This window comes from Salvelinus alpinus, chromosome 11 (assembly GCF_045679555.1).
Source record: "Salvelinus alpinus chromosome 11, SLU_Salpinus.1, whole genome shotgun sequence".
Taxonomy (NCBI): Eukaryota; Metazoa; Chordata; class Actinopteri; order Salmoniformes; family Salmonidae; genus Salvelinus; species Salvelinus alpinus.
Window position 1 is genome coordinate 13450679 of NC_092096.1, and position 23446 is coordinate 13474124.

The 23446-nt window shown below is 44.2% G+C and overlaps 2 protein-coding genes across 4 annotated transcripts in view; both read left to right on the forward strand.

Annotated features, from left to right (window-relative positions):
- Window positions 1-232: 232 nt before the first annotated feature.
- Window positions 233-22539, forward strand: LOC139533594 (tetraspanin-8-like). Of its 2 annotated transcripts, XM_071331743.1 has the most exons (9): window positions 547-725; window positions 8240-8302; window positions 8460-8579; window positions 13153-13227; window positions 13701-13796; window positions 19746-19868; window positions 21073-21156; window positions 21557-21655; window positions 22269-22348. In XM_071331743.1, exons 1-8 carry the CDS (start codon window positions 669-671, stop codon window positions 21623-21625), a joined length of 687 nt encoding a protein of 228 aa, XP_071187844.1. In that variant the 5' UTR covers window positions 547-668; the 3' UTR covers window positions 21626-21655; window positions 22269-22348. The 2 variants fall into 2 exon arrangements, with proteins under 2 accessions (XP_071187843.1, XP_071187844.1); XM_071331742.1 differs by having other exon boundaries at window positions 233-725; window positions 21557-22539.
- Window positions 22540-23273: 734 nt separating this feature from the next.
- Window positions 23274-23446, forward strand: part of LOC139533597 (tetraspanin-8-like) — a 196818-nt gene continuing 196645 nt past the window's right edge. For both annotated transcript variants that reach the window (XR_011666824.1, XM_071331748.1), the window contains exon 1: window positions 23274-23402. Coding sequence is in view for 1 of the 2 variants with exons in the window: in XM_071331748.1 (XP_071187849.1) it covers window positions 23346-23402 (57 nt within the window). In the remaining variant the exon portion in view is untranslated. The remainder of the gene's footprint in view (window positions 23403-23446) is intronic.

Genomic DNA, 23446 nt, shown 5'->3' on the forward strand with positions numbered 1-23446 from the left:
TGTAGTTTGCATAGTCTATGTTTTGGTGGTCAGTCTGCCACTGTTTCACCCTGTGCTCTGAGTAAATTGTGCCTCTCAAGCGAGAGTCAGAACTGCTTGAACTAGTGTAACTTTATTTAACTACAAACAGAGGAGGATGTTTGTTCTGGGGATTCACTATTTAGAAGACTGAGGGTCAGGTTTTCAGAGGAGGGTGTTTGCTGTGGGGTCTTTATGTAGGATACTTTTTGTGCCTGGACTGGACTGAGTAGTCAGTAACCACACCCACAGCTTTTAAATACGAGCTAGAGGGAGGGGACTGGTAGGAGACTGTTGGAGCCTGGACTGGACTGAGTAGTCAGTAACCACACCCACAGCTTTTAAATACGAGCTAGAGGGAGGGGACTGGTAGGAGACTGTTGGAGCCTGGACTGGACTGAGTAGTCAGTAACCACACCCACAGCTTTTAAATACAGGCTAGAGGGAGGGGACTGGTAGGAGACTGTTGGAGCCTGGACTGAGTAGTCAGTAACCACACCCACAGCTTTTAAATACGGGCTTGTGAAAGAACCCTCTCTCACACACACACACACGGGCAACACCAGGGTGGGTCTGGAACAGAGGAATAGGGATTAACTTAACATTGGTCTGTCACATCACGTCTTTCCTGTCTGTTGGAAGGTTAGAAGATGGCTGTGAATAAGTGTATCAAGTACTTGCTCTTCCTCTTCAATCTACTGTTCTGGGTGAGTCCTAATAACCTACATGTTTTACTTTAACAATTGGATTGATGTAGGTTTTTAATCGTGTGTGTGTGTGTGTGTGTGGTATAGTGATGTGTTTGTTAGTTTAGTGATCAACTAGTAGCCTAGTACACATAGTAATCCATTTAAAATATGTTTACATGTCTATGGAAATGAGATAACATTCAAATTTCTATGGAAATGACGTGTGAACATCACATGACTACCTTTCATTAAGTCTTGAAGCCATAACTCTGACCACTCCCTCCTTCGTGTGGTTTCTGTTCCATAGACCCACACTGGCTTTTTCCATCTTTCTGAAGACGTGATCAAATCAATGATAATTCCATCTCGCCACTCTCTCAGCCCGACCAGAGGGAGGTTACAGCCAGGTCATAGCAGGCTAACGCATAGATGCACTTCTCAGATCTAAACCTTTTCAAAGAATAATAACAATCACTTTCTCATTGGTCTCTGTCCTGAGTTTTTACAAGTAGTTTTTTTTGGATGACACGACATGGTGATTTAATCTGTGTGTAGAAAAAAACCTTAGCCATTCACAACTTTCTCTGTATGTTTTACAACTTCTAAAACTAGTCTGCCAAACATAGGACATAAAATATTATTCTACTGTTGATGTGGAGAATACCACTAAGTGTAGTGCTTCCTGTTGGTTATGATGATTATTATTTGACCATGCTGGTCATTTATGAACATTTGAACATCTTGCCCATGTTCTGTTATAATCTCCACCTGGCACAGACAGAAGAGGACTGGCCACCCCTCATAGCCTGGTTCTTCTCTAGGTTTCTTCCTAGGTTCTGGCCTTTCTAGGGAGTTTTTCCTAGCCACCGTGCTTCTACACCTGCATTGCTTGCTGTTTGGGGGTTTTGGGCTGGGTTTCTGTACAGCACTTTGAGATATCAGCTGATGTAAGAAGGGCTATATAAATACATTTGATTTGATTTATCTGTCCTTAGCCTGTTGCCAGGACTTGTCCTGAGTTTATGTGTCTGTTTACCAAACCTTAAACAAAGCAGAAACCATAGTTCTAATTCTGTCTCCTCTCTGAAACAGCCCCCCCCCCCCCCCCCCCCCACAGGTATTTAGTGGAGCTCTAAAAGATTGGTTAGATATAGATCCTAAGCAATATGTCACAAGACTCCATCTAGGGGATCAGATGGAAGGCTGGAGCTACTCGAAGGAATAAATCAAATATACAATTCTGTCGCTTTTTATAGAGCTGTTCTACTATTGTTTCTCAGGAATGTCCTGTACATATCTATGTTCAGTAGCCTAGGGGCTGTGTCTAGATGGGGTAGTGTGAAGTGTATTAAAGTCATGTGTTCTTATTAGCTAAACACTTTTGTTACGGGGTGAAGAGGTGCCAACCTGTAGTGGGTACAGTACAGCACTGTAATGTAGAACGACAGGTTGGGGAGGTTCATCACTAATGTAGCATAACAGGTTGGAGAGTTGCAGCACTGTAGAGACTCGCAGGTTACAGCACTATGTACAGTTGAAGTCTGGAAGTTTACGTACACTTAGTGTGGAGTCATTAAAACTCTTTATTTATTTTTTCAACCACTTCACATCAACTGCTCCACACATTTGTGGTTAACAAACTATAGTTTTGGCAAGTCGGTTCGGACATCTACTTTGTATGACACAAGTCATTTTTCCAACAATTGTTTACAGATGGATTGTTTAACTTATAATTCACTATCGCAATTCCAGTGGGTCAGAGGTTTACATACACTAAGTTGACTGCCTTTAAACAGCAGCTTTAGAAGCTTCTGATGGACTCAAATGATGTCAATTAGCCTATTGGCGGTGTACCTGTGGATGTATTTCAAGGCCTACCTTCAAACTTAGAGCCTCTTTGCTTGACATCATGGGAAAATCTAAATAAATCAGCCAAGACTTTAGAAAAAAAATTGGAGACATCCACAAGTCTGGTTCATCCTTGGGAGCAATTTCCAAATACCTGAAGGTACCACATTCATCTGTACAAACAATAGTATGCAAGTATAAACACCATGGGACCACGCAGCCGTCATACCGCTCAGGAAGGAGATGCCTTCTGTCTCCTAGAGATGAACGTACTTTGGTGCGAAAAGTGCAAATCAATCCCAGAACAACAGCAAAGGACCTTGTGAAGATGCTGGAGGAAGCAGGTACAAAAGTATCTATATCCACAGTAAAACGAGTCCTATATCGACAACCTGAAATGCTGCTCAGCAAGGAAGAAGCCACTGCTCCAAAACCGCCATCAAAATGCCAGACTACGGTTTGCAACTGCACATGGGGACAAAGATTGTACTTTTTGGAGAAATGTCCTCTGTCTGAATAGAAAAAAATAGAACTGTTTGACCATAATGACCACCGTTATGTTTGGAGGAAAAAGGGGGAGGCTTGTAAGACGAAGAACACCATCCCAACCATGAAGCACGGGGGTGGCAGCATCATGTTGTGGGGGTGCTTTGGTGCAGGAGGGACTGGTGCACTTCACAAAATAGATGGCATCATGAGGATGTAAAATTGTGGACATATTGAAGCAACAGCTCAAGACATCAGTCAGGAAGTTAAAGCTTGGTTGCAAATGGGTCTTCCAAATGGACAATGATCCCAAGCATACTTCTAAAGTTGTGGCAAAATTGTTTATGGACAACACAGTCAAGCTATTGGAGTGGCCATCACAAAGCCCTGACCTCAAGCCTACAGAAAATTTGTGGGCAGAACTGAAAAAGCGTGTGCGAGCAAGGAGGCCTACAAACCTAACTCGGTTACACCAGCTCTGTCAGGAGGAATGGGCCAAAATTCACCCGACTTATTGTGGGAAGCTTGTGGAAGGCTACCCGAAACGTTTGACCCAAATTAAACAATTTAAAGGCAATACACTCCATTTGGTAGCATGTAAACTTCTGACCTACTGGGAATGTGATGAAAAATAAAAGCTGAAAAAAAATCAGTCTCTGTAATATTTCATTTCACATTCTTAAAATAAAGTGGGTGATCCTAAGACGATGATTAAATGTAAGGAATTGTGAAACTGAGTTTAAATGTATTTGGTTAAGATGCATGTAAACTTCTGACTTCAACTGTGTTTGCATTAGGGCCTGAGGACATGTTTCAGTCCCATATTAACCTGTGTTTGGCCCTGGTCTCATTAACTTATGAAACTGGTGGTAGGGGAGGACTGGGCTAGACTACTACCCATGACCCTTAGTTGTTGGATAGAAGACAATGGTGCAAGTGTCACTTAGTCACTGTTCTAAAATGTGCCAGTACTGCCCTAACTGGTTCTCTCACTCTCGGGTGACTGGGAAGGGGGAGAACAAATTCTCCCTCCATTGACTCTGAAAGGTGTGTGTCTTCGCGACGCTAGCTTAACAAACCTTCTCAGTTCCCACAGTTAAAGCAGGGTCGTATTCATTAGTGCACTCCATAGCTAAACGTTTTGCAACATGACAAATAAAAATGAATGTTTCTTATTGGACAAGCCTCTACCCCCTCCCCGATTCGGTCAGTTTTCTTCAGTTTGGTGTGTAACGAATGCAATCCAGATATCTGACTAAATGTCACCAGGCACAGTAGTGTTTAGTGTGTGTTTTAAACTCCAACTTCTATATGACTGATGTAGGAAATGGTGGCAGAATTGAATTCTGTGAATTGCAGAAGCGTATTCTAAAATGGAACACTTGTACCGTTCTAGAATGGAAAGCCTTGTTGCTCAGTGTCCCTAGCGTAGCTCAGTGTCCCTAGCGTAGCTCAGTGTCCCTAGCGTAGCTCAGTGTCCCTAGCGTAGCTCAGTGTCCCTAGCGTAGCTCAGTGTCCCTAGCATAGCTCAGTGTCCCTAGCATAGCTCAGTGTCCCTAGCATAGCTCAGTGTCCCTAGCATAGCTCAGTGTCCCTAGCATAGCAGTCACTAGTCATGTATCTAGACATACCTGTACTTTATGCTTTAGACTGGTGATATTCTCAGGCAGCCAATGTTGCCTCGCTGCAATAACTGAACGCTTGGCCAAGTAGGTTTTGTTGTTGGTTTACAAACAAAGGGTATTCAGTCTGAGGTATAAGGTGTCACCTGCCCTTTGTGGACAGGTGCGATTTACTATTAGGTGTCCCAAATGGAACCCTAGGATTCCCTATAGTGCACTACTGTTGACCAGAGAGGTATACTACAAAGCAGGATCAATGAGTTAGCCTGCTAACTTTGAGAAATAACAGATTTTCCCCCCTGGTTCATTTAACATTAAGCTAAACCTAGATGTGTGGATGAAGCAATTAGACCATGGGGATCTCTAATCAGATTCCATCTGGGATGATATTCAGGCCAGTTAGCTGGCTAACTCCTTGATCTTGATTGGACGCATACTCATCTGGGCCAATGGGTAATCGGATACCATTTGGGATGATGTCAGGGCCAGAGAATGACCAGTCAATAGCAAGGATCTGCTCACAACCTGTTCTTTGTCAAAGACTCGTATTTGCTGCCTGTCCAGTCTTGGCACGGTGACCGGGTCTTCTTTATTTCAAGAATAAAACAAAAGCTTTGAGGTTGTTTTGTCTTGAGTTGCTTAGCAGCAATCTGATAGGAAAAGCATTAGGGGGAAATGATACCTGTCCTGCTTTCTATTTGTAATGTGGTTTATTTACACGTCCCAGAAATCGAATTCCTTTATCAGAGGGATGTAACTGTCCATTGCATTGCCCCAAGTTGTCTTACCACTCCACGTATTTGACCAGATGACCGTACCTAGGCTATAGTCTAATATATTAACCAGAGATGACTGTACCTCGGCTATAGTCTAATATATTAACCAGAGATGACTGTACCTTGGCTATAGTGTAATATATTAACTAGAGATGACTGTACCTTGGCTATAGTCTAATATATTAACCAGAGATGACTGTACCTAGGCTATAGTCTAATATATTAGCCAGAGATGACCGTACCTTGGCTATAGTGTAATATATTAACCAGAGATGACTGTACCTTGGCTATAGTGTAATATATTAACCAGAGATGACTGTACCTCGGCTATAGTCTAATATATTAACCAGAGATGACTGTACCTCGGCTATAGTCTAATATATTAACCAGAGATGACTGTACCTCGGCTATAGTCTAATATATTAACCAGATGACTGTACCTAGGCTATAGTGTAATATATTAACCAGAGATGACTGTACCTCGGCTATAGTCTAATATATTAACCAGAGATGACTGTACCTTGGCTATAGTGTAATATATTAACTAGAGATGACTGTACCTCGGCTATAGTCTAATATATTAACCAGAGATGACTGTACCTAGGCTAGAGTCTAATATATTAACCAGAGATGACTGTACCTCGGCTATAGCCTAATATATTAACCAGAGATGACTGTACCTCGGCTATAGTCTAATATATTAACCAGAGATGACTGTACCTCGGCTATAGTCTAATATATTAACCAGAGATGACTGTACCTCGGCTATAGTCTAATATATTAACCAGAGATGACTGTACCTCGGCTATAGTGTAATATATTAACCAGAGATGACTGTACCTCGGCTATAGTGTAATGTATTAACCAGAGATGACTGTACCTCGGCTATAGTGTAATATATTAACCAGAGATGACTGTACCTCGGCTATAGTGTAATGTATTAACCAGAGATGACTGTACCTCGGCTATAGTGTAATATATTAACCAGAGATGACTGTACCTCGGCTATAGTGTAATATATTAACCAGAGATGACTGTACCTCGGCTATAGTGTAATGTATTAACCAGAGATGACTGTACCTCGGCTATAGTCTAATGTATTAACCAGATGACTGTACCTAGGCTATAGTGTAATATATTAACCAGAGATGACTGTACCTCGGCTATAGTGTAATATATTAACCAGAGATGACTGTACCTCGGCTATAGTGTAATGTATTAACCAGAGATGACTGTACCTCGGCTATAGTCTAATGTATTAACCAGATGACTGTACCTTGGCTATAGTCTAATATATTAACCAGAGATGACTGTACCTAGGCTATAGTCTAATATTTTAACCAGAGATGACCGTACCTCGGCTATAGTCTAATATATTAACCAGAGATGACTGTACCTTGGCTATAGTCTAATATATTAACCAGAGATGACTGTACCTCGGCTATAGTCTAATATATTAACCAGATGACTGTACCTCGGCTATAGTCTAATATATTAGCCAGAGATGACCGTACCTTGGCTATAGTGTAATATATTAACCAGAGATGACTGTACCTTGGCTATAGTGTAATATATTAACCAGAGATGACTGTACCTTGGCTATAGTCTAATATATTAACCAGAGATGACTGTACCTCGGCTATAGTCTAATATATTAACCAGAGATGACTGTACCTCGGCTATAGTCTAATATATTAACCAGAGATGACTGTACCTCGGCTATAGTCTAATATATTAACCAGAGATGACTGTACCTCGGCTATAGTGTAATGTATTGACCAGAGATGACTGTACCTCGGCTATAGTGTAATGTATTGACAGTGCGTAGAAGCTCATTTTAAAGCGTCCCTGGCTTAAGAACAAAAGTAGTCATTGTTTGCTGACATTACACTTTACAATAGCTCTCTTGTTGAAGACTACCCCAGTGTTTACTTTGGAAACAGCCCTCATTGCCTTTAGCTTCAGTGCTGTGAGGGTTTATTCTGGTTCCTGTGTCACTGGACGCACGGGTGTGGCATGACGAGATGCAAGTCAGGATGTCACAACCTTTACTGCATGGGCATGCCACTCCAGGCCACAAGGGGGGGCTGTGTGGAAATGGGGACTCATATTTGGAATTAATCTCAATCAGATCTTTAAAAAAAAAAAAAAATCTTGAAGGATATCTTTCAACTTTTTGAAAGCCAAAATAATTACCAAATTCATGGTCCAGTCATCGCAGAACATCTTCAACATGAAATAAAATGGTGTATACGTTGTGATCTCTCTAAATACTGAACAATCATTCATATACCCTTGCCAATTAACCTGATGTCTACATGTCCACAGGCCCATACTGTGTGAGTATGGAATGCTTTCAAACAAAACATTCATCAATCAAATATTCAATGTATGTAACCTGTCACTATCAGTTCTGAAACCACGGGAGAACCTCTATTTTCCTGGATTCCTCTCATCCTCTCCCCTCTGGATTTAAGAGGAGAGGATCTGAGGAATCAAGTTAATGCAATTGAGATTCTCCCGTGTGGTCTAGAGTCCACTGTTAACACAGGAAAGATATTCTCATGTGGGGGCTGGATGATGCTGGATCTCCTCCATTGTGGTGGTGGTTCAACTGTAGTTTCTCAGAGTTGCCACCAGATGTAGCTAGTGCGCTGTGATTCTTTTTAAATGAATCCACATTCATGTTGAGTTGATATGCAACAAGACCTGTTCATTTAGTCCCAGTGACATTGAAACGCACAACTTTCTAAAGTTGATTCTAAATAAAACGCTAATTTCATCTCATTTTGTTTTCCAGATCAGTGGCTGCGTCATTCTTGGTGTGTCCATCTACCTCAAAGTGAGCAAGAATGGAAACGTGGTAAGGAAATGTCCAGTGTGACACTAAATTAATGCCAACGTCATCAAAAGCTGTCTTTACACAGTAAAAACAGCAACTTGAAACAAATGTATACAGTCATATCAACCTATTTAGCACATATCTACATGTAAAATGACTGTCTGTCCTCCTCCCTCAGATAATGGATGAGGCCGTGCCGTTTGTAGACCTGCTGATAGCTGTTGGAGTCATCATCATGGTACTGGGCTTCCTGGGCTGCTGTGGAGCCATTAAGGAAAACCGCTGCATGCTCATTCTGGTGAGGGGAAACACACACTCCCTTACAATGGCCAACCCTCACATTTACATTGAAAATGTTACATTATTGTACACTGCATAGGATAATGCTGTCCCAATAGCCAACCCTCACATTTACATTGAAAATGTTACATTATTGTACACTGCATAGGATAATGCTGTCCCAATAGCCAACCCTCACATTTACATTGAAAATGTTACATTATTGTACACTGCATAGGATAATGCTGTCCCAATAGCCAACCCTCACATTTACATTTAAAATGGTACATTATTGTACACTGCATAGGATAATGCTGTCCCAATAGCCAACCCTCACATTTACATTTAAAATGTTACATTATTGTACACTGCATAGGATAATGCTGTCCCAATAGCCAACCCTCACATTTACATTGAAAATGTTACATTATTGTACACTGCATAGGATAATGCTGTCCCAATAGCCAACCCTCACATTTACATTGAAAATGTTACATTATTGTACACTGCATAGGATAATGCTGTCCCAATAGCCAACCCTCACATTTACATTGAAAATGTTACATTATTGTACACTGCATAGGATAATGCTGTCCCAATAGCCAACCCTCACATTTACATTGAAAATGTTACATTATTGTACACTGCATAGGATAATGCTGTCCCAATAGCCAACCCTCACATTTACATTGAAAATGTTACATTATTGTACACTGCATAGGATAATGCTGTCCCAATAGCCAACCCTCACATTTACATTGAAAATGTTACATTATTGTACACTGCATAGGATAATGCTGTCCCAATAGCCAACCCTCACATTTACATTTAAAATGTTACATTATTGTACACTGCATAGGATAATGCTGTCCCAATAGCCAACCCTCACATTTACATTGAAAATGTTACATTATTGTACACTGCATAGGATAATGCTGTCCCAATAGCCAACCCTCACATTTACATTGAAAATGTTACATTATTGTACACTGCATAGGATAATGCTGTCCCAATAGCCAACCCTCACATTTACATTTAAAATGTTACATTATTGTACACTGCATAGGATAATGCTGTCCCAATAGCCAACCCTCACATTTACATTTAAAATGTTACATTATTGTACACTGCATAGGATAATGCTGTCCCAATAGCCAACCCTCACATTTACATTTAAAATGTTACATTATTGTACACTGCATAGGATAATGCTGTCCCAATAGCCAACCCTCACATTTACATTGAAAATGTTACATTATTGTACACTGCATAGGATAATGCTGTCCCAATAGCCAACCCTCACATTTACATTGAAAATGTTACATTGTTGTACACTGCATAGGATAATGCTGTCCCAATAGCCAACCCTCACATTTACATTGAAAATGTTACATTATTGTACACTGCATAGGATAATGCTGTCCCAATAGCCAACCCTCACATTTACATTGAAAATGTTACATTATTGTACACTGCATAGGATAATGCTGTCCCAATAGCCAACCCTCACATTTACATTGAAAATGTTACATTATTGTACACTGCATAGGATAATGCTGTCCCAATAGCCAACCCTCACATTTACATTGAAAATGTTACATTATTGTACACTGCATAGGATAATGCTGTCCCAATAGCCAACCCTCACATTTACATTGAAAATGTTACATTATTGTACACTGCATAGGATAATGCTGTCCCAATAGCCAACCCTCACATTTACATTGAAAATGTTACATTATTGTACACTGCATAGGATAATGCTGTCCCAATAGCCAACCCTCACATTTACATTGAAAATGTTACATTATTGTACACTGCATAGGATAATGCTGTCCCAATAGCCAACCCTCACATTTACATTGAAAATGTTACATTATTGTACACTGCATAGGATAATGCTGTCCCAATAGCCAACCCTCACATTTACATTGAAAATGTTACATTATTGTACACTGCATAGGATAATGCTGTCCCAATAGCCAACCCTCACATTTACATTGAAAATGTTACATTATTGTACACTGCATAGGATAATGCTGTCCCAATAGCCAACCCTCACATTTACATTGAAAATGTTACATTATTGTACACTGCATAGGATAATGCTGTCCCAATAGCCAACCCTCACATTTACATTGAAAATGTTACATTATTGTACACTGCATAGGATAATGCTGTCCCAATAGCCAACCCTCACATTTACATTAAATGCTACATTATTGTATACTGCACAGGATAATGCTGTCCCAATAGCCAACCCTCACATTTACATTGAAAATGCTACATTATTGTATACTGCATAGGATAATGCTGTCCCAATAGCCAAGTGGTTCTAGGTTCTAACCAAACCAGTCTCTTCATATGCAGTGCATTCGGAAAGTATTCAGACTTCTTGACTTTTTCCACATTTCATGTTAGTCTTATTCAAAAATAGATTAAATCCCCCCCCCCCCCAAATGTAAAAAAAATAGTTTTTATCACTTAAGTCTTCTGACCCTTTACGCAGTACCTTGTTGAAGCACCTTTGGCAGCGATTACAAACTTGAGTCTTGTTGGGTATGATGCGACAAGCTTGGCACACCTGTATTTGTGGAGTTTATCTCATTCTTCTCTGCAGATTCCCACAAGATCTGTTAGGTTGGATAGGGAGTGTCACTGCACAGCTATTTTTAGGTCTCTCCAGAGATTTTTGATCGGGTTCAAGTCCGGGCTCTGGCTGGGTCACTCAAGGACATTCAGAGACTTGTCCGGAAGCCACTCCTGCGTTGGATTGGCTGTGTGCTTAGGGTCGTTGTCCTGTTGGAAGGTGAACCTTCGCCCCAGTCTGAGGTCCGGAGCGCTCTGGAGCAGGTTTTCATCAAGGATCTCTCTGTACTTTGCTCCATTCATCTTTCCCTCGGTCCTGACTAGTCTTCCAGTCCCTGTGGCTGAAAAACATCCCCAAAGCATGATGCTGCCACCACCGCGCTTCACCGTAGGGATGGTGCCAGATTTCCTGAAGACTTGACGCTTGGCATTCAGGCCAAAGTGGTCAATCTTGGTTTCATCAGACAATTTTTCTCATGGTCTAAGTCCTTTAGGTGCCTTCCAGCAAACTGCAAGCGGGCGGTCATGTGCCTTTTACTGAGGAGTGGCTTCCGTCCGGCCACTGTACCATAAAAGCCTGATTGGTGGAGTGCTGCAAAGATTGTCATTCTGGAAGGTTCTCCCATCTCCAGAGGAACTCTAGAGCTCTGTCAGAGTGACCATCGGGTTCTTGGTCACCTCACTGACCAAGGCCCCTCCCCTATTGCTCAGTTTGGCCGGGAGGCCAGCACTAGTTTGAGTCTTGGTGGTTCCAAACGTCTTCCATTTAAGAATGATGGACGCAACTGTTCAATGCCACAGAATATTTTTTGGGCTGTCCTTCCCTGTATCTGTGCCTTGACACAATCCCGTATCGGTGCTATACGGACAATTCCTTCAACCTCATGGATTGGTTTTTGTTCTGACATGCACTGTCAACCGTGGGACCTTGTATAGACAGGTGTTTCTTTCCAAATCATATCCAATCAATTAAATTTACCACAGGTGGACTCCAAGTTGTAGAAACATCTCAAGGATGGTCAATGTAAACAAGATGCACCTGAGATCAATTTCGAGTCTCATAACAAAGGGCCTGAGAACTTATGTAAATAAGATTTCTGTTTTTTTTTAAATACATTTGCAAAAAATTCTAAACCTGTTTTCGCTTTGTCGTTATGGGGTGTTGTATGTCGATGTAACAATGTGGAAAAAGTACCTACACATTTATTTAACCTTTTTATACATGTCAGAGATGGCATCTCTTTTGCAAGAGTGACAAGTATGAGATGGTTTCCCAGGTCACCCATTGGAAAAGTTTTTTTCCCAACTTTAAATCTGGATCAGAATGATCCAGAGTCTGTAATTGATCTGATCCTGGATAGCAAAAACAGACCATCTGGCAGTTTGAGACTTTTTTTTTTTTTTTGTCCCACTCCAGAAAATAATTGGATAGGATCATTCTGATCCAGATGCCAAAATATCAAGATCACAGAATCCAGATTTTCAGTGCTTTGAACTGGCCCACACCTCACCATCTATTGGACAGCTTGGGGTACTACTTCACTATTACAGGGATACGGAGATGAGTAAACTACATTCATGAAAATAAGTCAAATTTAAAATGGAGCCTGCAAATCCCTCATTGTGCCTTCAGAAAGTATTCAAGGGTGGATACTTGTGTAAATGTGATTTCAATAAATGTGCAAATGTCTAAAACGTATATTTTTTGCACATTATGCAGTATTGTGCATAAATAGGGGGGGTATGTTTAATCCATTTTGAATTCAGGCTGTAACACACATTTTTCGGTATCGAAAATAGCCTCATTACTAAATTTGAATCCTGATTTTTAATTTTTTTAATTTTTTAAAGGTGATATTGGATTACCAAATCCTTATCTGAAGGATCAGAGTATCATTTCAGTTTTGTAAAAACCCAAATCAGATTAAAATGTTAGATATGTTAAATCCAGATAACTGTCCCCTTGCCTCAATGGAACTTCCTGGACAAATGTTTTGTTTCAGTTCTTCGTCGGGCTGCTCCTCATCTTCATCCTCCTGTTGATCGCCGGAATCCTGGGAGCTGTCGGAGAGAAGAAGGTAAGGAGGAAACCCTCCCTGGTTGAATAGCGTTGTTTCCACATTTCAATGAAATGACGTTGAACTAACGTGAAATAGAAGTTGAATTGAATTCTGTGCTCAGAGGGATGTCTCACACACCCACTGTTAGTGAGGGGAAGGTAAGGAGGACTCGGTGCGCTCAGATTTGTACATTTTATTCAGGAGACGCTCTTCTACAGAGCGTCTTACAGGTGCAATTAGGGTGCCTTGCGCAAGGAACAGCGGCAGTTTGTCCCTTTATTCGGCTCGGAGTCTGACCTTCCACCTCTCGGTTACTGGCCCGAAACTCTTAACCGCTACTGTACCTGTTGGAACAATTGAATTCCTACCATTTGAAGTTCCTCGTATACCGTCGGTACCTTGACACTTCTTGAATGTGATAATAAAACATGCGTTCCACACCTGTTTCATGTCTTTGTGTGACTCCCCTACTGTTCAATGGCCTCTTCCAGTCTCAGGTGTGGGTGAAGGAGAGTCTGGAGAAGCTGCTACCACTGAAGGACCAGAAGCCTGAAATTCAAACGGACCTGCAGAAACTGGAAGTGGAGGTAACATAGAGAATGATAGATTTTCTTTATACATGTCCAATTATGGTGTCTGTGAACACACGGGCAATGCCGTTGAGGTACTCGCTGTTTTGAAGTAGTACACTTCATCACAAGTTAAATGAGTTCTTTGATCTCTCCTGATGACCAAGTTGGACTTGACTCCAACAGGGCCATCAGGAGGGATCAGCCAATGAAGTTGAAATCCCTCCCACAATTCAAAACCCCTCAATGGCACTACCCATGATAACACATGCTTTTGGCCTCTAGAGTTTTCTATCCATTTCTATGGGAGTTTTTTTAACCTTTATTTAACTAGGCAAGTCAGTTAAGAACAAATTCTTATTTACAATGACGGCCTACCGGGGAACAGTGGGTTAACTGCCTTTTTCAGGAGCAGAACAACTGATTTTTTTACCTTGTCAGTTCGGAGTCGATCTAGCAACCTTTCAGTTGCTGGCCCAACGCTCTAACCACTAGGCTACCTGCTCTAACCACTAGGCTACCTGCTCTAACCACTAGGCTACCTGCTCTAACCACTAGGCTACCTGCTCTAACCACTAGGCTACCTGCTCTAACCACTAGGCTACCTGCTCTAACCACTAGGCTACCTGCTCTAACCACTAGGCTACCTGCTCTAACCACTAGGCTACCTGCTCTAACCACTAGGCTCCCTGCTCTAACCACTAGGCTACCTGCTCTAACCACTAGGCTACCTGCTCTAACCACTAGGCTACCTGCTCTAACCACTAGGCTCCCTGCTCTAACCACTAGGCTACCTGTCTCTAACCACTAGGCTACCTGCTCTAACCACTAGGCTACCTGCTCTAACCACTAGGCTACCTGCTCTAACCACTAGGCTACCTGCTCTAACCACTAGGCTACCTGCTCTAACCACTAGGCTACCTGCTCTAACCACTAGGCTACCTGCTCTAACCACTAGGCTACCTGCTCTAACCACTAGGCTACCTGCTCTAACCACTAGGCTCCCTGCTCTAACCACTAGGCTACCTGCTCTAACCACTAGGCTCCCTGCTCTAACCACTAGGCTACCTGCTCTAACCACTAGGCTACCTGCTCTAACCACTAGGCTACCTGCTCTAACCACTAGGCTACCTGCTCTAACCACTAGGCTACCTGCTCGAACCACTAGGCTACCTGCTCGAACCACTAGGCTACCTGCTCTAACCACTAGGCTCCCTGCTCTAACCACTAGGCTACCTGCTCTAACCACTAGGCTCCCTGCTCTAACCACTAGGCTACCTGTCTCTAACCACTAGGCTACCTGCTCTAACCACTAGGCTACCTGCTCTAACCACTAGGCTCCCTGCTCTAACCACTAGGCTACCTGCTCTAACCACTAGGCTACCTGCTCTAACCACTAGGCTACCTGTCTCTAACCACTAGGCTACCTGCTCTAACCACTAGGCTACCTGCTCTAACCACTAGGCTACCTGCTCTAACCACTAGGCTACCTGCTCTAACCACTAGGCTACCTGCTCTAACCACTAGGCTACCTGCTCTAACCACTAGGCTACCTGCTCTAACCACTAGGCTACCTGCTCTAACCACTAGGCTACCTGCTCTAACCACTAGGCTACCTGCTCTAACCACTAGGCTACCTGCTCTAACCACTAGGCTACCTGCTCTAACCACTAGGCTACCTGCTCTAACCACTAGGCTACCTGCTCTAACCACTAGGCTACCTGCTCTAACCACTAGGCTACCTGCTCTAACCACTAGGCTACCTGCTCTAACCACTAGGCTACCTGCTCTAACCACTAGGCTACCTGCTCTAACCACTAGGCTACCTGTCTCTAACCACTAGGCTACCTGCTCTAACCACTAGGCTACCTGCTCTAACCACTAGGCTACCTGCTCTAACCACTAGGCTACCTGCTCTAACCACTAGGCTACCTGCTCTAACCACTAGGCTACCTGTCTCTAACCACTAGGCTACCTGCTCTAACCACTAGGCTACCTGCTCTAACCACTAGGCTACCTGTCTCTAACCACTAGGCTACCTGTCTCTAACCACTAGGCTACCTGTCTCTAACCACTAGGCTACCTGCTCTAACCACTAGGCTACCTGCTCTAACCACTAGGCTACCTGCTCTAACCACTAGGCTCCCTGCTCTAACCACTAGGCTCCCTGCTCTAACCACTAGGCTCCCTGCTCTAACCACTAGGCTCCCTGCTCTAACCACTAGGCTCCCTGCTCTAACCACTAGGCTCCCTGCTCTAACCACTAGGCTACCTGCTCTAACCACTAGGCTACCTGTCTCTAACCACTAGGCTACCTGCTCTAACCACTAGGCTACCTGCTCTAACCACTAGGCTACCTGCTCTAACCACTAGGCTACCTGCTCTAACCACTAGGCTACCTGCTCTAACCACTAGGCTACCTGCTCTAACCACTAGGCTACCTGTCTCTAACCACTAGGCTACCTGTCTCTAACCACTAGGCTACCTGCTCTAACCACTAGGCTACCTGCTCTAACCACTAGGCTACCTGCTCTAACCACTAGGCTACCTGCTCTAACCACTAGGCTACCTGCTCTAACCACTAGGCTCCCTGCTCTAACCACTAGGCTCCCTGCTCTAACCACTAGGCTCCCTGCTCTAACCACTAGGCTACCTGCTCTAACCACTAGGCTACCTGCTCTAACCACTAGGCTACCTGTCTCTAACCACTAGGCTACCTGCTCTAACCACTAGGCTCCCTGCTCTAACCACTAGGCTCCCTGCTCTAACCACTAGGCTACCTGCTCTAACCACTAGGCTACCTGCTCTAACCACTAGGCTACCTGCTCTAACCACTAGGCTACCTGCTCTAACCACTAGGCTCCCTGCTCTAACCACTAGGCTCCCTGCTCTAACCACTAGGCTCCCTGCTCTAACCACTAGGCTCCCTGCTCTAACCACTAGGCTCCCTGCTCTAACCACTAGGCTACCTGTCTCTAACCACTAGGCTACCTGTCTCTAACCACTAGGCTACCTGCTCTAACCACTAGGCTACCTGCTCTAACCACTAGGCTACCTGCTCTAACCACTAGGCTACCTGCTCTAACCACTAGGCTACCTGCTCTAACCACTAGGCTACCTGCTCTAACCACTAGGCTACCTGCTCTAACCACTAGGCTACCTGTCTCTAACCACTAGGCTACCTGTCTCTAACCACTAGGCTACCTGCCTCTAACCACTAGGCTACCTGCTCTAACCACTAGGCTACCTGCTCTAACCACTAGGCTACCTGCTCTAACCACTAGGCTACCTGCTCTAACCACTAGGCTACCTGCTCTAACCACTAGGCTACCTGCTCTAACCACTAGGCTACCTGCTCTAACCACTAGGCTACCTGCTCTAACCACTAGGCTACCTGCTCTAACCACTAGGCTACCTGCTCTAACCACTAGGCTACCTGCTCTAACCACTAGGCTCCCTGCTCTAACCACTAGGCTACCTGTCTCTAACCACTAGGCTACCTGTCTCTAACCACTAGGCTACCTGTCTCTAACCACTAGGCTACCTGCTCTAACCACTAGGCTACCTGCTCTAACCACTAGGCTACCTGCTCTAACCACTAGGCTACCTGCTCTAACCACTAGGCTACCTGCTCTAACCACTAGGCTACCTGCTCTAACCACTAGGCTACCTGCTCTAACCACTAGGCTACCTGCTCTAACCACTAGGCTCCCTGCTCTAACCACTAGGCTACCTGTCTCTAACCACTAGGCTACCTGCTCTAACCACTAGGCTACCTGCTCTAACCACTAGGCTACCTGCTCTAACCACTAGGCTACCTGCTCTAACCACTAGGCTACCTGCTCTAACCACTAGGCTACCTGCTCTAACCACTAGGCTACCTGCTCTAACCACTAGGCTACCTGCTCTAACCACTAGGCTACCTGCTCTAACCACTAGGCTACCTGCTCTAACCACTAGGCTACCTGCTCTAACCACTAGGCTACCTGCTCTCACCACTAGGCTACCTGCTCTAACCACTAGGCTCCCTGTCTCTAACCACTAGGCTACCTGCTCTAACCACTAGGCTACCTGCTCTAACCACTAGGCTACCTGCTCTAACCACTAGGCTACCTGCTCTAACCACTAGGCTACCTGCTCTAACCACTAGGCTACCTGCTCTAACCACTAGGCTACCTGCTCTAACCACTAGGCTACCTGCTCTAACCACTAGGCTACCTGCTCTAACCACTAGGCTACCTGCTCTAACCACTAGGCTACCTGTCTCTAACCACTAGGCTACCTGTCTCTAACCACTAGGCTACCTGCTCTAACCACTAGGCTACCTGCTCTAACCACTAGGCTACCTGCTCTAACCACTAGGCTACCTGCTCTAACCACTAGGCTCCCTGCTCTAACCACTAGGCTCCCTGCTCTAACCACTAGGCTACCTGCTCTAACCACTAGGCTACCTGTCTCTAACCACTAGGCTACCTGTCTCTAACCACTAGGCTACCTGCTCTAACCACTAGGCTACCTGCTCTAACCACTAGGCTACCTGCTCTAACCACTAGGCTACCTGCTCTAACCACTAGGCTACCTGCTCTAACCACTAGGCTACCTGCTCTAACCACTAGGCTCCCTGCTCTAACCACTAGGCTCCCTGCTCTAACCACTAGGCTCCCTGCTCTAACCACTAGGCTCCCTGCTCTAACCACTAGGCTCCCTGCTCTAACCACTAGGCTCCCTGCTCTAACCACTAGGCTACCTGCTCTAACCACTAGGCTACCTGCTCTAACCACTAGGCTACCTGCTCTAACCACTAGGCTACCTGCTCTAACCACTAGGCTACCTGCTCTAACCACTAGGCTACCTGCTCTAACCACTAGGCTACCTGCTCTAACCACTAGGCTACCTGCTCTAACCACTAGGCTACCTGTCTCTAACCACTAGGCTTCCTGCTCTAACCACTAGGCTACCTGCTCTAACCACTAGGCTACCTGCTCTAACCACTAGGCTACCTGCTCTAACCACTAGGCTACCTGTCTCTAACCACTAGGCTACCTGCTCTAACCACTAGGCTACCTGTCTCTAACCACTAGGCTACCTGTCTCTAACCACTAGGCTACCTGCTCTAACCACTAGGCTACCTGCTCTAACCACTAGGCTACCTGCTCTAACCACTAGGCTACCTGCTCTAACCACTAGGCTACCTGCTCTAACCACTAGGCTACCTGCTCTAACCACTAGGCTACCTGCTCTAACCACTAGGCTACCTGTCTCTAACCACTAGGCTACCTGTCTCTAACCACTAGGCTACCTGCTCTAACCACTAGGCTACCTGCTCTAACCACTAGGCTACCTGCTCTAACCACTAGGCTACCTGTCTCTAACCACTAGGCTACCTGCTCTAACCACTAGGCTACCTGCTCTAACCACTAGGCTACCTGCTCTAACCACTAGGCTACCTGTCTCTAACCACTAGGCTACCTGCTCTAACCACTAGGCTACCTGCCGCCCCCAAAAAGTGGTGGTTTCACAGGTCCCGATATGAATCACCTGGACATAGGATGCACCACAAATTGTACACATTCCCTGTAGTGAACTACTTTTGAGCAGGACCCATAGGTCTTTGGTCCAAAGTAGTGCACTACAAAGGGAATAGGGGCTCCGTGGACCCTGGTCTAAAGTAGTGGACTACAAAGGGAATAGGGTGCAATTTGGGATGCAGATTTGATGGTCCTGTCTTGAATGTATGAATAATTATTAGTTTAATTAGTTGGGTCCAGATTAATTGTTCTAATCGGCTACGAATGTTATTGGATCATTTTGTCGACTAACTGAATAACTATTTTTTTTAATGTTAGATGGGCTGCTACCTAAACAGATTGTAGTGAAATATTTTGCAACGGGAAAATGACAGTGTGCCTTTACTGAACACAACCCCTTGTGTTGGTGAGACGGAGGACTGACTCCTTTGCTTTTCAGGTAAAGTGCTGTGGACTGATCAACGGACCCTCTGACTGGGGCTCCACTGTCCCCAGCTCTTGTGACTGCGTTGACACCACTCAGGTGTGCCAAAGTGCAGATGGACGCAAAGTGTACTCAACGGTAAGCAGAGAATCACTTATTATTAATAAAATACTATTTAGGAAACTCAAGGAAGGTGGCTTTACTTGGTATAAAGGAATCATCAATAAACACACATTACATTAACGCTGCACTACATTACCATTACACTACCACACGTTACCATTACCGCTACATTACCATTACGCTGCACTACCATGCGTTACCATTGCGCTGCACTGCCATGCGTTACCATTACGCTGCACTGCCATGCGTTACCATTACGCTGCACTGCCATGCGTTACCATTACGCTGCACTGCCATGCGTTACCATTACGCTACACTGCCATGCGTTACCATTACGCTGCACTGCCATGCGTTACCATTACGCTGCACTGCCATGCGTTACCATTACGCTACACTGCCATGCGTTACCATTACGCTGCACTGCCATGCGTTACCATTACGCTGCACTGCCATGCGTTACCATTACGCTGCACTGCCATGCGTTACCATTACGCTGCACTGCCATGCGTTACCATTACGCTGCACTGCCATGCGTTACCATTACGCTGCACTGCCATGCGTTACCATTACGCTGCACTGCCATGCGTTACCATTACGCTGCACTGCCATGCGTTACCATTACGCTGCACTGCCATGCGTTACCATTACGCTGCACTGCCATGCGTTACCATTACGCTGCACTGCCATGCGTTACCATTACGCTGCACTGCCATGCGTTACCATTACGCTGCACTGCCATGCGTTACCATTACGCTGCACTGCCATGCGTTACCATTACGCTGCACTGCCATGCGTTACCATTACGCTGCACTGCCATGCGTTACCATTACCGCTGCACTGCCATGCGTTACCATTACGCTGCACTGCCATGCGTTACCATTACGCTGCACTACCATGCGTTACCATTACGCTGCACTACCATGCGTTACCATTACGCTGCACTACCATGCGTTACCATTACGCTGCACTACCATGCGTTACCATTACGCTACACTACCATGCGTTACCATTACGCTACACTACCATGCGTTACCATTGCATTACCATACGTTACCACTACACTACTATAAACAGAACCTGTACAGGGAACTGATCTACAGCCACATGAAACCATAGAGGGTTCCAGGATGATGCAACCATGAACCGCAAAGTAGCTTCTTCGTACAATTAACTTGACCTGGTGTTCACTATTGTTGACTGTTCGCTTTGTCCTCTGCAGCCTTGTGCCAAGTTTGTGACTTCCTTCATGGAGAAGCACGCAATCATCGCCCTGGGGATTGCATTTGGTATCGCAGTCTTGATGGTAAGAATCCAAAAGTCCAATCTCTATAACAAAGCCTCTATTAATACATTATATTATGCACTGTACTGGTCATAGAAATGGAATACATGTGTATTGTTCTAGTCAGTGTTCAGTACTGGTCTGTTTAATCTTCACTAACTCTTTATGGCTGTTGTCATTGGCATTAAGAAGGATATGTGCAATTCACTCTGTCACTGTTCAATACTTAATGTATCCTGGTCCCAGATCTGTTGGCACTTTCTTGGCAACGCCGATGGCTGTTTGTCATTGCCAATTAACAACCTGCTGGCAAGACTGTACAAATGGATCTGGAACCAGGCTAGACACCACAAACTGATGTGGGAACCGGGCTATAGCCTGGTAGTTAATGGGTTGTGACGTACCTTTTTTTGTGTTTCAGCTCTTTGGAATGGCCTTCGCCATGACCCTGTACTGCCAGATTGGGAAGAGGGACGCCAACACTACCTAATACAGCAACACGTGATACACTTGATCTAGGGTTGTGGTCAACTTGAATTGGAAGTCATCAATTCAGGAAGTCAACTGAAATTCCAATACAATAATAAAAAAAATTAAAATCTATTTTCAATAATTTCTCAAACTGAAAAGCAGAAGTTATTTATTCCAAGTTTTTACATTAGAATTTGAAATGCAATTCTCTTCCTCAATTGACTGACTTCGATTCACATTGACCCCAATCCTGTCTTGATCAACAGCTGGCTTTGACATATCCCATACAGCATGCAACATGTATTTGTTACTGAACGTTGGTGTTCAAATCCAGTCAATTCAGGAAGTACACTGAAATTCCAGTTCTCTTCAATGAGCAACATTTGGAATGGAATTAGGTTTTGCTTTGTGAATTGACTGGACTGGAAATGGACTGGACCCCGATCCTGCTGAACATCACTATGGACCACAATGCATCATGTGTTTGTCGATCTTCTACCTGCACCAAATGATGCTCTGATTTGGATCTCAGCTCTTTGTTAAATTCTGGCAGTTTCTTCACTTGTGAAGTTGATTGATCCGTTTCTCATTGAACGTGAATTTGTGTTTTTTATAAAGGATCTCTGTTTTCATTATCTACTGCTCTGTTTCTCTCACTGAAGGAGGGGGCTTCGCTGTCCATACACTGAACTTTGTGTTCTTCATGCTAAAATGTTTAAAATTAATTCCCATTTTATTGCTATCATCTCGTAGATATTAAAGTCTGATGGTAATATTGATCACGCTGTGTATATACATTTACCTGTTATATATTTGAGTTGTATAATGATTGCAGTACATGTCAGAATGTCTTCTGTTCAAGTCCTGTGACCAATGTCTTTATGGCTGTTTCCCCTTTTTGAGGCACATCAGAAATAAAGAAGTAGTAATTCACTTGGTTCCCCTCATTTGCTTCCCCGCCTCCAGCCCGCCTCTTCAGAGAACAACTTTTACTCATCAGCCCTCTCCTCAGAGTAGGAGGGCTGATCTAGGTTCAGTTATGTAATAGATCAGATTACATGGACGGTGGGGGGGAGATCTGATCCTAGATCAGATTACATGGACGGTGGGGGGAGATCTGATCCTAGATCAGATTACATGGACGGTGGGGGGGGAGGATCTGATCCTAGATCAGATTACATGGACGGTGGGGGGGGAGATCTGATCCCAGGTCAGATTACATGGACGGTGGGGGGAGATCTGATCCTAGGTCAGATTACATGGACGATGGGGGGGAGATCTGATCCTAATTCAGATTACATGGACGGTGGGGGAGATCTGATCCTAGGTCAGCACTCCTACTCAGAGGCTTTATGAATATGGGCCCAGCTCCCTTTTACATGGTGTTGATTCCTCAGTACTCCCCATAGAACCTGTATAGAATCCATCTGTATTTTGTATGTCTTCGTGGGGTCATGAACTACAACACAACCTTATGACTCAGGAACAGTCCTGGGTTGTATTCGTTAGGCACCAAACTGAAGACAGATAACAACCTGGGAGGGACTAACTGAACCTGTCCAATAAGAAACGCTTTAGTTTTTTCTATGATGTGCACCAATGAACACCAACCTGATGTCTAAGAGGAACTCTGTAAAATCACTGTCAAGACACTTGTCAGTTACAGGAAATGACATAAAACCCAGAGCTTCAATGCACATTCTCTCAGAGAGAGTCAGAGGTGAGACCAGAGCTGCAGCATGTGTTGTTCCTGCTCTGTTAGAGGCTGGCTGCTTTTCTTCACAATCCTACAAGTGGTAACGGCAACACTTAAATATCATGTTATTATATTGTATTTGTT